The sequence below is a fragment of the Mustelus asterias genome, chromosome 15 (assembly GCF_964213995.1).
Source record: "Mustelus asterias chromosome 15, sMusAst1.hap1.1, whole genome shotgun sequence".
NCBI lineage: Eukaryota > Metazoa > Chordata > Chondrichthyes > Carcharhiniformes > Triakidae > Mustelus > Mustelus asterias.
The window spans coordinates 63,903,106-63,918,160 of record NC_135815.1 but is presented as its reverse complement, the minus strand read 5'-3'; the positions used below and the strand labels follow the sequence as shown (position 1 = coordinate 63,918,160).

At 43.5% G+C, this 15,055-nt stretch overlaps 1 protein-coding gene across 3 annotated transcripts in view; it reads right to left on the bottom strand.

The window, feature by feature from the left end:
- Positions 1-15,055, bottom strand: part of ezrb (ezrin b) — a 297,539-nt gene that overhangs the window by 175,878 nt on the left and 106,606 nt on the right. For all 3 annotated transcript variants that reach the window (XM_078229989.1, XM_078229987.1, XM_078229988.1), the window contains exons 5-6: positions 6,494-6,768; positions 553-636 (exon numbers count right to left, since the gene is read on the bottom strand). In XM_078229989.1, the coding sequence (XP_078086115.1) occupies positions 553-636; positions 6,494-6,768 (359 nt within the window). The remainder of the gene's footprint in view (positions 1-552; positions 637-6,493; positions 6,769-15,055) is intronic.

Genomic DNA, 15,055 nt, shown 5'->3' with positions numbered 1-15,055 from the left:
TATCAGAGGTAGGTTCTTTACGCAGAGAGTGGTTGGGGTGTGGAATGGACTGCCTGCAGTGATAGTGGAGTCAGACACTTTAGGAACATTTAAGCGGTTATTGGATAGGCACATGGAGCACACCAGGATGATAGGGAGTGGGATAGCTTGATCTTGGTTTCAGATAAAGCTCGGCACAACATCGTGGGCCGAAGGGCCTGTTCTGTGCTGTACTGTTCTATGTTCTATGTTCTAATCCCTCTAACTTGCACACCATGGGACACTAAGGGACAATTTAGCATAGCCAATGCACCTAATCTGCACACCTTTGGTGTGTGGGAGAAACCAGAGCACCTGGAGGAAACCCACACAGACTCAGGGGAACATGCAAACTCCATACAGTCACCCAAGGCTGGAATCAAACCTGGGTCCCTGGTACTGTGAGGCAACAGTGCTCACCACCGAATCAAATCTAAATTACTCAATTCCCACTAAAGGCATATAGTACAAACATTTCCAAATCTCTGGAATAAAAATATTTCCCATTGATCACTTTGATTAATCCAAACTTACTTGTGCATTCCACGGTGTTCCTCATGCCAAACCTGGATTCTCTCCTCCCACTGCTCTCTGCTAAGTTTATGCTGCTCCACAACACTGTAGATGAAGAAAAACTTGCATTATTTAATACAGAAAGTGCTTTTAAATAAAAAAACTAAAACGCTAGATTTGTTAATTTATTCCTTCTGCCTGCAATGGGTCCAGAAGCACACATCACTATAATTAAAAAGACTAATGGAATGCTGGCATTTATATCCAGACAACAAGAATGCAAGATCATACTTCAGCCCTGGTTAGATCACACCTGGAATACCAAGTAGTTCTGGACATCAGAGGACCGATAAAATGCTCGTGGAGGGACTGTGGCAGAGGTTTACCAGAATGGTTCCTGAACACAAAGGGTTAAGCTAGTTGGAGAGATTGCACAAACTCAGGTCGCTGTTTTCACTAGAATTTAGATGGTTCAGGGTTAATTTTATGAAGGTTTATAAGATATTAAAGGGAACGGATAACAGGTTTTTGTCAAAGATATTAGGGAACATGGGAAAAAGATGGGTATATGGAGCTTTGTCACAAATCAGCCATGATCTCACCGAACAGTAAAACAGGTTCAAGGGATTACATGGTCTACTCCAATTCAAACATACGTATGAAAGCAACATGGCTCGCATAAGTGAGGTCCAATGATGGTTCATCAAAGCACTTCTAGGAGAAGGTAGTAAATTCAGTACTGATAAGCTTGTAAAATGGTATGACTTGTGTTAGTGATTTCACTGAAAAATACTGACTGGTCCTAACCAGACAGATCCAAAATGAGTCAATCGAAATTTAAAATCTTAAATGCGCCAAAATACCATCCCTGCACCCAATTAATTTTTAATTCTCAATTTCTTTATTTTTTTCAGACTTGTAATCTGGAGTAGTTCTTGGATCTCAAAACTTGGCCCCTCTCCTCAGTCATGGAACTGGCATGGATGATGGAGCCTGACCCCTTAACCATGGTGGTGTCCTGGACTTTGGATCTGCATAATGCTACTGGCTGTGGCCCAACTTTCTTCATAAATAAATGTAAATATATAAAAGCTTTCCACACCAGTTTGGAGGAAGAATGAATGGGGGCAAAAAACATTCAGATTTTATATACACTGCGAGTATAGAAGTCTTGGAATGGACTTTCAACATATATATTACTCAAGAGAAGGAAATTATCAAGGATACATCTATAAACTAGAGAAACAGTGAGATGTATAACAAAAAAGGCACAATATTGCAAAATACTGCTAATGCATGTATATCCAAATTTGTTCTTTGGCAGCAAAGATATGATGTGGAGATGCCAGCGTTGGACTGGGGTAAACACATTAAGAAGTCTCTCAACACCAGGTTAAAGTCCAACAGGTTTATTTGGTAGCAAAAGCCACTCGCTTTCAGAGCGCTCGCTGCTCCTTCGTCAGGCGAGTGGGATTTCAGTTCACAAGCAGGGCATGTAAAGACACAAACTCAATTTACAAAATAATGGTTGGACTGCGAGTCTTTACAGGTAATCAAGTCTTAAAAGGTACAGACAATGTGAGTGGAGAGAGGGTTAAGCACAGGTTAAAGAGATGTGTATTGTCTCCAGCCGGGACGGTGACCGCTGAAGTTACAATCAACAGGCATGAATGTTCTCTTCCTGTTGGGGAACACTCCAGCGGTCACGGGCATTCGGCCTCTGATCTTCAGGTAAGCGTTCTCCAAGGCGGCCTTCACGACACACAACAGCGCAGAGTCGCTGAGCAGAGACTGACAGCCAAGTTCCACACACACGAGTACGGCCTCAACCGGGATCTTGGGTTCATGTCACACTATCTGTAACCCCCACGACTTGCCTGGGCTTGCAAAATCTCACTAACTGTCCTGGCTGGAGACAATACACATCTCTTTAACCTGTCCTTAACCCTCTCTCCACTCACATTGTCTGTACCTTTTAAGACTTGATTACCTGTAAAGACTTGCATTCCAACCATTATTTTGTAAATTGAGTTTGTGTCTTTATATGCCCTGTTTGTGAACTGAAATCCCACACACCTGGAAAGGAGCACTCCGAAAGCTAGTGGCTTTTGTTACCAAATAAACCTGTTGGACTTTAATCTGGTGTTGTGAGACTTCTTACTGAGCAAAGATATGGCCATAAGAGATCAGTGGTATGCATATAAAGTTAAATCAGTGCTTGAATTCGCTGATATTTTAGAATTTATCCACCAGATAGCAAAAAGCCCTTTACAAACATCTGGGTTCAATTCAAATCTTTTCAGGAGATAGAAACCTGGGCTTTTTTAAAAAATACTTTTCCAATTCAATCAAATCAAGTCTAATTCAGAGTCTCAACAAGTTGAGACTGTTCCGATCCAGGCTGACAAGACAGAGCATGCAATCCTCTACCCTGTCTTGGGCCTGATCTGCATGAGCCAAGCTGATTGGAGCAGGCGGAGAATTCTTCCTCCAAGGCTTGATCTCATTTGCATTTTAGCCAAAAGGCCGAGATACCGCTTTTAAAAATTGCTTCATCTGAAACATATGAAGCTTAAATGCAACCCAATGACCTCAACCAAGTGCAGCTTCCGCATAACTACTTGACAGCTCCATTATTATGGGCAAGCGAGCAATGCATATAGTTAATGGGATTAAATGCAATAGGTGTGAGGAGGTTCATGTGGAGCATAAATGTCAGTGTAGATCAGTGGGATTGAACATCTAGTTTGAGCTGTAGACTATAAAAATGCACTTTGCAATTTCAGCTTCACTGAAAAACACAAGTCATACCCTTTTACATTCTAGAAAGAATCACAGAACCCTGCAGCGCAGGAGGCCATTCGGCCCATCGAGTCTGCACCAACCACAATCGCACCCAGACCCTATCCCCATTACCCCATAGCCCCATGCATTTAGCCTACCTAATCCCCTGACACTAAGGGGCAATTTTAACATGGCCAATCCACCTAACCCGCACATCTTTGACCAAGGAACCTTATAAGCTTCTGCAAATCTCACTTTGCAGAACATAATGACGTTGAAAGAACTGAATCAAATCAAAAGGGCAAAATATTTTGGGCGTTGAACAAATGTTAAGTCGTAGTCCTATTTTTTTATTTTATATAATTCTTTTAATTTTATATACTGCTAAGGGAAACAATTTATGCCTCTGTTCTAACCTGCACACAACTACAAATTCAGTTTACCAGCTGACTCTCATCTCCAGCCGAGTTTCCATCAAACAGTACAATCACATACTGTATAAAGACAGGAACAACAGCATATACCCTGGAAATGTTTGCTTGGCAAAACATTAATTGTGCACAGGAGCATGATCATTCTCTGCAACACCAGGCCACTTTTGTTCCTTGGAAATAGGGTACTAGAAAATTTGCACGAAGGCGACTTATATCAGATGCAAGAGCAGTTGATACATAGCTGATCACATTCCATCATGGGCAATGGTTCAGTTGTACTCCCTTATGAAGTCAAAACTAGTTGAATATAGAAAATAAGCTATTAATACCTCAATACTAAACAAGAACAAGAGAGGGGCTAGGAGTGCATTTTTTAAACTAATGATACAGCCTAGATAGAATGAGGGGGTGATTAGCTCAATTGGCTATTGTGCGGTTCAGAATAAAGCAAACAGCGCAAGTGGATAGAGCTGAAAAAGGGGCTTAGGAGAGCTAGGAGGGGACACGAGAAGTCCTTGGCGGGTCGGATCAAGGAAAACCCCAAGGCTTTTTACTCTTATGTGAGGAATAAAAGAATGACCAGGGTGAGGTTAGGGCCGGTCAAGGACAGTAGTGGGAACTTGTGTATGGAGTCAGTAGAGATAGGCGAGGTGATGAATGAATACTTTTCTTCAGTGTTCACCAAGGAGAGGGGCCATGTTTTTGAGGAAGAGAAGGTGTTACAGGCTAATAGGCTGGAAGAAATAGATGTTCGGAGGGAGGATGTCCTGGCAGTTTTGAATAAACTGAAGGTCGATAAGTCCCCTGGGCCTGATGAAATGTATCCTAGGATTCTTTGGGAGGCAAGGGATGAGATTGCAGAGCCTTTGGCTTTGATCTTTGGGTCCTCGCTGTCCACGGGGATGGTGCCAGAGGACTGGAGAATGGCGAATGTTGTTCCTCTATTTAAGGAAGGGAATAGAAATGACCCTGGTAATTATAGACCGGTTAGTCTTACTTCGGTGGTTGGTAAATTGATGGAAAAGGTCCTTAGGGATGGGATTTACGACCATTTAGAAAGATGCGGATTAATCCGGGATAGTCAGCACGGATTCGTGAAGGGCAAGTCGTGACTCACAAATTTGATTGATTTTTTTGAGGAGGTAACTAAGTGTGTTGATGAAGGTAGGGCAGTTGATGTCATATACATGGATTTTAGTAAGGCGTTTGATAAGGTCCCCCATGGTCAGCTTATGATGAAAGTGAGGAGGTGTGGGATAGAGGGAAAGTTGGCCGATTGGATAGGTAACTGGCAGTCTGATCGAAGACAGAGGGTGGTGGTGGATGGAAAATTTACGGATTGGAGGCAGGTTGCTTGCGGAGTGCCGCAGGGATCAGTGCTTGTTCCTCTGCTCTTTGTGATTTTTATTAATGACTTAGAGGAGGGGGCTGAAGGGTGGATCAGTAAATTTGCTGATGACACCAAGATTGGTGGAGTAGTGGATGAGGTGGAGGGCTGTTGTAGGCTGCAAAGAGACATAGATAGGATGCAAAGCTGGGCTGAAAAATGGCAAATGGAGTTTAACCCTGAGAAATGTGAGGTGATTCATTTTGGTAGGACTAATTTAAATGTGGATTACAGGGTCAAAGGTAGGGTTCTGAAGACTGTGGAGGAACAGAGAGATCTTGGGGTCCATATCCACAGATCTCTAAAGGTTGCCACTCAAGTGGATAGAGCTGTGAAGAAGGTCTATAGTGTGTTAGCTTTTATTAACAGGGGGTTGGAGTTTAAGAGCCGTGGGGTTATGCTGCAACTGTACAGGACCTTGGTGAGACCACATTTGGAATATTGTGTGCAGTTCTGGTCACCTCACTATAAGAAGGATGTGGAAGCGCTGGAAAGAGTGCAGAGGAGATTTACCAGGATGCTGCCTGGTTTGGAGGGTAGGTCTTATGAGGAAAGGTTGAGGGAGCTAGGGCTGTTCTCTCTGGAGCGGAGGAGGCTGAGGGGAGACTTAATAGAGGTTTATAAAATGATGAAGGGGATAGATAGAGTGAACGTTCAAATACTATTTCCTCGGGTGGATGGAGCTATTACAAGGGGGCATAACTATAGGGTTCGTGGTGGGAGATACAGGAAGGATATCAGAGGTAGGTTCTTTGCGCAGAGAGTGGTTGGGGTGTGGAATGGACTACCTGCAGTGATAGTGGAGTCAGACACTTTAGGAAGATTTAAGCGGTTATTGGATAGGCACATGGAGCACACCAGGGTGATAGGGAGTGAGATAGCTTGATCTTGGTTTCAGATAAAGCTCGGCACAACATCGTGGGCCGAAGGGCCTGTTCTGTGCTGTACTGTTCTATGTTCTATGTTCCCTGTCCTGGTCGAGGTAAACCTGGGACCTGCTCCTCACCCTAGTAAAAATCACAGCAACCCTTGAATAATTTAGGACACTACTGGAGAAGAAGCAGTTGCTGCAAAAATATCTAACTGGAAACAGTGGTGGAAGCAGAATCCAACCTACCCTAGTTAACCGTGACAGACCCACAGAACTCTTTAACCCTATGAGCAGCCATCATCATTAGTTCCTTAGGGAGGTTCTTCCAATTGTCTCCTAAAGTTATAACTATGGAAATCCAGGGCCTATATATATTTAAAATGCAGAACCCCCAAAGGCTGAACTATGTAGAAAGCTAAGATTTGAACTTGATTCAGCCCAAACGAGAAGTCACGAGTTCCTGTGCAAGTTCTTATATTCACCTACCGCTGTGGGAGCAGGCGGTCAGATGTAAGGTAGCCAGTTTTGTGTGCCTCCATGTTGAAGTCTCCAAACTTTGCCTGGACTGCATAGGAAGCAAGCAACACAGCTGTTTCAGGTGGGCAATAAATTTCATCAGAAAGAATGCCTTCCTTGACCTGAAGGAAGAAAAGTTTTTGGGTGACCTCCTGGATTAGCTCCTCAGCCACATCTTCTGGGAAGAACTTGCCACGAAATTTGAACTGAACAGGGTTTTCTTTCTTTAAATCCTGGTGAGATACCTAACAGGAAAGCAAACGCTTTGATCACTTCTGAAACCAAAATCAAAATGACATTCCACTATTAAAATGGCACCACTTTAATTAGAAGTCTTTAATTAGAAGTCACTAAAAACCTAATTTACATTACATTTTTTCTGAAATGTACACTAAATGTACACTAAACAAGGCAATTGCAAGAATGCAATGCAATGAGAACACCAGTCAACCTTTGTAATCACTTTTTCTGATCTTGAACTACCATTTTCTAGGAACAAATCACTTAATCTGCAAAGTCCATTTTCCATCGCTAAACCATATAAAGAAACCAAGAAGAAACTGGACTCAAAGCCTTACTTCGTGCCAAGTGTTGCGAAGTTGTAAAATTGTCTGGTAAAAGGTGGGGTTTTTTTCTGTGCTTAGAAAGTAAAAAAAAATGCAAGTACACAAAGAGTGCCAAAAATGAAACATCTGAATCGGAAGGCCAAGCAGCAGGGTTACCAAGGCAACAGACTTTAAGGCTTCTGAATTTTTTTGAATTCAGCCAATCAAATTTGAATCAGGCACTTAAATACCAAGAACCTATTAAATTTAAATTTGAGGGTTTTGGGCAACCTAGGGCCAATCATATTGTGGAGGATATAGACATGTCATCGCAGGTATAAAAGGAAGGGGGCAGTGCAACAGAGGAGGAGAGCAACTGCAATCTGCCACAGCTCATAGCTATTAGCTCGAAGCCTCATCTCGATAGCGAAGGTACCAAAGAAGACAGAAGTTTCAGACAGGAGAATCAACAGAGAAGGTCCAGAATATTCTGGAAGACACAAAACCTGGTTGTAATTTAGAGAGGGACTAAAATTCTATGTTTTTGTTAATAACATAGAATTGTTTTTATCTGAACAGCATTCCATTAGAATCATGTTTAATTTGTTTTGTTAATAATTTAGTTAATTTGTTCATTGTTGTTTAAATAAATAAATTGTTACTTGTTGACTTGAGTGTGTGTCAGAGAGTTATTTTGATTTAACCACTAAAAGTTGCTGAAGAGCAGATCGTACCACTTCACACTCACTTTTACAGATTATGAGGCGAGGTACTCCTCTTCGAGTGGTTAGCTGTTTGTTCTCTGAGGGGGGAATCCACCTCCACTTCATAACACAAGTTAACAGAAATCAGTTAGCCCTGGGAAATGTGTTGACAGGGTGAGGTTGGCAAATCTACTAACCAGTGTGCTTGCTAAACACTGATGCTCAGTATTTGGTAAGATTGGGAATTCCCTGGTTAGTATTGATATGGTGTTATCTAACTGGAATGCAACCATTTTCCTTACTTTACAGCTGTACCTCAGTGGTAGCTAACCAACTATAACTGGGTCTCTGAATAGGTTTAAATCATTGTGGATGACTAATCAGTTCTAACTGCTGTGTTTCTAAAAGGTTAGGTAAATTAGAGATATTTACGAAAGCACAGTTTGAGGATTCTGCATAGAGTGACAAAGGGAATTTGACGAGACTGGGAATTTGACTCAGAGAAATATGATGCTATGTAAAATAAAGATCGTAATTCTTTTTTCTGCTAAATTACGAAATTATCTTTATTTTTGATTACTTAGTTTGCACACGAGGTTTATAGTCTATAGGGTGGCAAAGTGGTTAGCACTGCTGCCTCACAGCGCCAGGGAGCTGGGTTTGATTCCTGGCTTGGGTCACAGTCTGCGTGGAGTCTGCACATTCTGCCCGTGTCTGCATGAGTTTCCTTCGAGTGCTCCGGTTTCCTCCCACAGTCCGAAAGACATACCTGGTTAGGTGCATTGGCCATGCTAAATTCTCCCTCTGTGTACCTGTGACGACTAGGGGATTTTCACAGTAACTTCATTGCAGTGTAATGTAAGCCTACTTGTGATACTAATAAATAAACTTAAAAACTAATCATGTGCTTCAGAATTACTTGATGCTGCAATGGCTCCATTTTACCGTGGTTAGACTTTAAGTTTGACAGGAAACATTGTGGTCAATGGATGATTTTTGAGGAGAGTTGCTTCAGGTAAAGACTAGGTTAACACGAGGCTGGAAAAATTGTGCAGGATGGAGGGCTTCAGATTCCTGAAGCATTAGACTAGTTCCAGGGAAGGAGAGATTTGTACAAACCAGCTAGGTTAGATCTCACCAATGTCTCTCAAGGAAGGTTAATGAAATAACTTCTTCAAGGCAGTGTTCCCTTCACCAGTTTCCCTTTATTTACAAACTCAATTCCACTTGCTTCAGGTACAAAGTCATATATATATATTACACACACACATACAGATGAGACTTCCTGAATTGGGCAGGCAATCATTACCTCAATCAGGGAACCACAATGTTTCAGAACCAGATCCGGTACCTGCAACTCAGTGTCTGACATGGGTGGAGTGTATCCAACAGGCGCTAGTCTTCTACGATCCAAGGGCCGGAGTTCCTGTTCACTCCATTCCTCGGGAGACAAAGGAGTAGCCGTGGCTCCACCCGCAGTGTCCAATTCAGACTCCTAAGTCCTAACTGTGAGCGACAGAGAGCAGAGGAAGCCAGTCTAGGAGGACGCTCCTCGGTTCTCAGTTGGCTGGGCATAGTTAGCTCCTGGCCGAACTGCGATTTCAAGGCCCGCACCTGGCCCAGATGTTTTTATTCTCGAAAGCCTTATCCAAGCATATTTTGTTGGATACTGGCCTCGTCCTTGAGTCTACTGTTCCTGGTAGCCACGCTGGACCCTTGGCGTAATTCTTTGCCAGTATTTTTTCACTGGTCTCCAATTCTTGCCCCTGGTGGCTGTTGTCGTGGCCTTTGCATTGAGCTTCTTCCTGCCTTTCCAAGTTCTCCACACATCCACACCCCGCACCCCCCCTCCCCCCACAGTGCAAAAGGAGGCCATTTGGCCCATCGTGCCTACACCAACAATCCCACCCAGGCCCTATCCCCTGACCCCCACCTATTTAACCCGCTAATCCCCCTGACCTAAGCTGCACATCTTTGGAGTTGTCTGTCCATGAGCAACTCTGCGAATGCTTTTCCATTGTTGTATGGGGCAAGGGAAGGTTGTCCTATAAACAAAATATTAACAGGGGAGCTTGGTGTTCATTGACGCTGCCAGCTGCTTTTTAAAACCAGCTTTTAAAGTCTGACCGCTCTCTCCACAAGGCCGTTCAACGATAGATGGTATGGTGCCATCCTGATGTGACGAATTCCATTCAATTTCATGAATCTGGTGAACTCCTAGCTGGCAAAAGGTATCCATTTGTCAGAGACTAGCACCTCTGGGGTCCCATGTGTCGAAAAGGAAGTGCAAAGTTTCTCTATCATTATTTTTGTGATCACCTAATGTACCCTATGGATGTTCATCTACTCGGAGTAGCTGTCCATTATGACTAGAAACATTGAACCCATGAATGGACCTGCATAACCCATGTGCAGCCTAGTCCATGGTCTACCTGGCCATTCCCATAGGTGTAGGGGAGTTGCTGATGGCACCTTTAGTTCTTGCTGGTATTGCTGGCACCGACCCATAAGCGCTGCTATATCTGCATCCAATCTGGGCCACTAAACATAGCTTTTTGCCAACATCTTCGTTTTGGATATTCCAGGGTGTCCATGATGTAGTTCAGCCAGTATGGAATGGCGACCCTGACTCGGAACAACCACTCATGCCCCCCATAGCAGTATGCCATCTTCTACAGTGAGCTGCTCTCTCCGACTCCAACACGGGTGGAATAGGGGCAGTACTGGTCTTTCTGTTTCTCCTGTCAGCATTAATTGTTTAACCTTTGCAATTATTATTATATGTGGCCACTGGAAGAGAAACCAGAAATTCATTGTCATTCCCGTCTCTTCTACTTGTTGTACCATCAGTCTGCTAAAGGCAGCCTACTTATGACAACTGCGTTTGCCACTCTGCCTCCCAGCCGGTGTTCCAACTGATAGTTGTAAGCAGCCAATAATAGCACCCAGTACCGGATAAGGGCCGATGCCATCGTTGGCACCACTTTGTCCTCTCTTAGTAGCCCCAGTAGCAGCTTGTGATCGGTGACAATCACAAATTTCTGCCCATAAAGGTATTGATGAAATTTTTTATTACCGCCAACCATCTTTTTCAATGTGGGCGTACTTTCTTTCCACTACGTTCAACGTCCTGGAGGCATATGCTATCGGGCATATGGCATTTGGCAATCTTCATGCTAATACCACCCCAATGCCTTACGGAGATGCATCACAGGTTAGCACTAACTCTTATCTCGGATCATAATCTGCCAAGACATTCAACGATAATAGTCATTCCTGAACTCTCTTAAAGCCAGAATTTGATAGGCAGATTAATCCCAAGCTTGATCCTTTTTTTGCAGTTGATGTAGCGGAACCAAGATGGAGGCCTGGTTTGGTATAAATTTTCCATAGTATGTCACCAGCCCCAGAAACGACCGTAACTCCTGGATGGACCTGGGAGCTGGAGTGTCTTTAATCACCCGCACCCAGTCCACCAATGAATGTAGACCCAACTTGTCCAATTTGTATGCCAGATAGGTCACTTGAGTACCAGGAAGGCACATTCTTCCCTTCTTAGGCACACACCGGCCCATGAAAAATGACTTAGAATTTACTCCAGGTTCTGTAGGTGTTCCACCTTTGTTTTACCTGTATTGTGAACCATGTAACATGTTCTCCATTGTTTTCTGGAAGATCGAGCAGGCAGACGATACCCCAAAAGGTAACCTTATGTATTGACAGAGGCCTTTTAGAGTATTGAAGGTGGACTATTTCTGCGAATCTTCCTTCAGTTGCAACAGCAAATAAGCATGAATAATACCTAATTCTGAAAATAAGAGTCCCCCTGCCAACTTTACACATAAATCCTTGATCTGGGAAATTGGATATTTGTCCAACTGCGAATAACAGTTTATCATTTGCTTAAAAGTCCCCACAAAGATGGACTGAACCAGCTGGCTTCAAAATAGGCACGGCCAGTGCTGCCCATTCTGCGACAGGTTTTATGATACCTCCTTGTTCCAGTCTTCTAATTTCTGTTTCCTTTTTCCTTAAAGCAAACTGAGTATCCACAATACTCAGAGGTTTCCCTGTATAAGTTCTCAGTCATGCTGAAGTCTTGATTGAAGTTAAGGGTTGGAAGCTAGTGCAAATTTTACTGAACACTGATTCTCTGACCACCAATACATTCGCACCCTTATCGACCTCTATTAGTACTGCACATCCATTTTATCGTACAGTTATCTTAATTGGGTCCGATTTGGACATTGCTATACAGCTTAATTGTTCCACGACGGATGGAAGTGTACCTTCCAGGCTGTGCACTTCCCTGGACACTGGCCTACATGTAGTTTTCCTAAATCTAGGTCTTGAGGGCTGCTCTGACTCTGGCAACAATTACAATGCCTTGCTGGGCGGGATTCTGAAGGGACTGTTGACTATCTGGTCAAAGTTTGGTTTTGCTTTTGGGCTGGATTGTGGGCAGATCTGGTTTACTTGTATCTGGATACAATATCCGGAGGCTATGTAATCGCTTGCACTCAAGCGGTGGTCCCCGAACTCAGTCGAACTGGCATGGGTGTCCACTTCCATCTGGATACCCTGCAACTCATCAGCCCCACTTGCAGCATTTTCCAATGATAAGGCCAGCTATAGTGCCTGTTTGAAGTCCAGCTAGGCTTCAGCCAACAGGTGTTTCTGGATAGTTACATACCAGCAGTCTCTAAGCATCTCATTAAGCGTCAACCCAAATTCACATACTTCCACCAGTCGTCTCAACCTTGTTTGGAAACAGACTGCCCTGTCTCCCGGTACCTTCTCAGGATCAGTGGTGGTTTAGGGTCATAATACCCCTCACTAGTTCCACCAATTCCTGGACGTTAAGCTGTGAATAATGGCAAATGCCGATGATCCACAAACAGTGAGAAAAATTACTCCTCTCTTTTCATATAACAATGTTGTTAGTCCTAAAAAAAAGTAACAAATGCATTGCACACATTTGACCCTGCTGTGGAGAACTGGGCCCAAAGAATCCAGTTTCCCAAACAGAGGCATGATGCCTAAAAATGGCTTCGTGAAACCAGCGGTTCGCAAGCAAGTTCCTTATGGTCATTCTTTTTCCATGTCGCTATAACTCCTCAGCAGCCGGTATCCCTTCACCAAATTCCTTTTATTTGAAAATTTAACTGGACTCCCAAGAGTGTTTCAGGTATAAAGTCAGAATCCGGAGTGTCAGTAGCCCTGAAACTCCTCAAGAGAGACTCCCTGATTGGGCAAGCAATCATTACCCCAATCAGGGAGCTCATACTCCAAGAGGCCAACTTCATGGGCCTTGCTGAGGTCATCACAGTTAATCAGTGTTAGTGCTCAGCAATGTTAAAACTAACTGGCAGAAGTGAATACCAGAGAGGAGAAATGAGGTGTAGAGGACTGGAAAAGGGGTATGATATGGTGGAAACAACAGATTAATCTCAAAGAAAGGTAGAATTGGGAGTGTAATCTTCCTGGGCTTCAAGGTATGGAAGAAAAAAGTATTATTAGACTGGATAGGGATGATGCAGGGAGAGTTCAAGGACAGAATCAAATCCATTAAATTTATGGAACAAGAGGTTCTATTATTAGTGTTTGCTTTTACCCAAACAGTCAAAAGGAAATGGAAAAGCGAATTTGGAGGCAAGAACTGTAATGATGGGCAGCAAGGTAGCACAGTGGTTAGCACTGCTGCCTCACAGCTCTAGGGACCTAGGTTCAATTCCGACCTTGGGTCACTGTCTGTGCGGAGTCCGCACGTTCTCCCCGTGTCTGTGTGGGTTTCCTCTGGGTACTCTGGTTTCCTCGCATAGTCCAAAGATGTGCGGGTTAGGTGCATTGGCCATGCTAAATTACCCCTTAGTATCCCGGGATGCGTAGGTCAGAGGGATTAGTGGGGTAAAAATGTGGGGTTACGGGGATAAGGCCTAGGTGGGATTGTTGTCGGTGCAGACTCAATGGGCCGAATAGCCTCCTTCTGCACTGTAGGGATTCTATGAACTATAATGATAATGGGAGACTTTAATTATCCAAATATAGACTGGGGACAGCAACAATGTAAAGAGCAGGCAAAAGGAGAAATCTGGAAATGTGTACAAGTTTACTGAATTTCAAGTCCAACCAGGAACAAAAACAGTGCTGTATCTGATTCTGGACAATGACGAGGGGCAAATGTAGCATGTTTCAATGAGTGAGCATTTTGTAAACAAGCATAAAAGTTTAAAGCTGGAGGACAGGGCGGCACGGTAGCACAGTGGTTGGCACTGCTGCTTCACAGCTCCAGGGACCTGGGTTCAATTCCCGGCTTGGGTCACTGTCTGTGTGGAGTTTGCACATTCTCCCTGTCTCTGCGTGGGTTTCCTCCGGATGCTCCGGTTTCCTCCCACAGTCAAAAGATGTGCGGGTTAGGTTGATTGGCCATGCTAAAATTGCCTATTAGTGTCCTGAGATGCGTAGGTTAGCGGGTAAATGTGGAGGGATATGAGGGTAGGGCCTGGGTGGGGTTGTGGTCGGTGCAGACTCGATGGGCCAAATGGCCTCTTTCTGCGCTGTAGGGTTTCTATGACAGCTCACTTCAGCAAGGAGGATCAGGCCTAGGTGGCATGGAATCAAAAATTGTTTGGCAAAATAGAAAATAATCAATGGGAGGCCTTCAAGGAGGAGTCGGTTCATAAAATCATAGAATCCCTACAGTGCAGAAGGAGGCCATTCGGCCCATCAAGTCTGCACTGACCACAATTCTACCCCGGCCCCATTCCCTTAACCCCACATATTCACCCTGCTAATCCCCCTGAAATAGGGTCAATTTAGCATGGCTAATCAACCTAACCCACACATCTTTAGACAATGGTTTAGATGGAGTAGACATATTCCTATGAAGGGGGAAAAGTGCATCCAAAGCTAGAGCACCCATGATGACCAAGGATGCAGAGGTTAAAATGAAGCGATCATCATATGGCCTAATAGAGTCAACATTGACTGATTCATTTGATGAAGTAAAAAGGTGGTGAGGGCAAAGTGGCCGTTGTTGTGTATTTGGACCTTCTAATGGCATTTGACAAATTACTCAAGGCAATTTATTTGAACAATACATTGTTGAATCAACCAGGGAACATGCCATTTTGGATCTGGTAATGTTCAATGAAACAGGAGTAATTAATGATATCATAGTAACAGATCCTCAGTGAAGAGTGAATTTCACATTCAGTATGAGAAATGAGTGCTTTAAAACATAAATAAAGACAAATCCAAAACTAAGATGACAACATTTACTC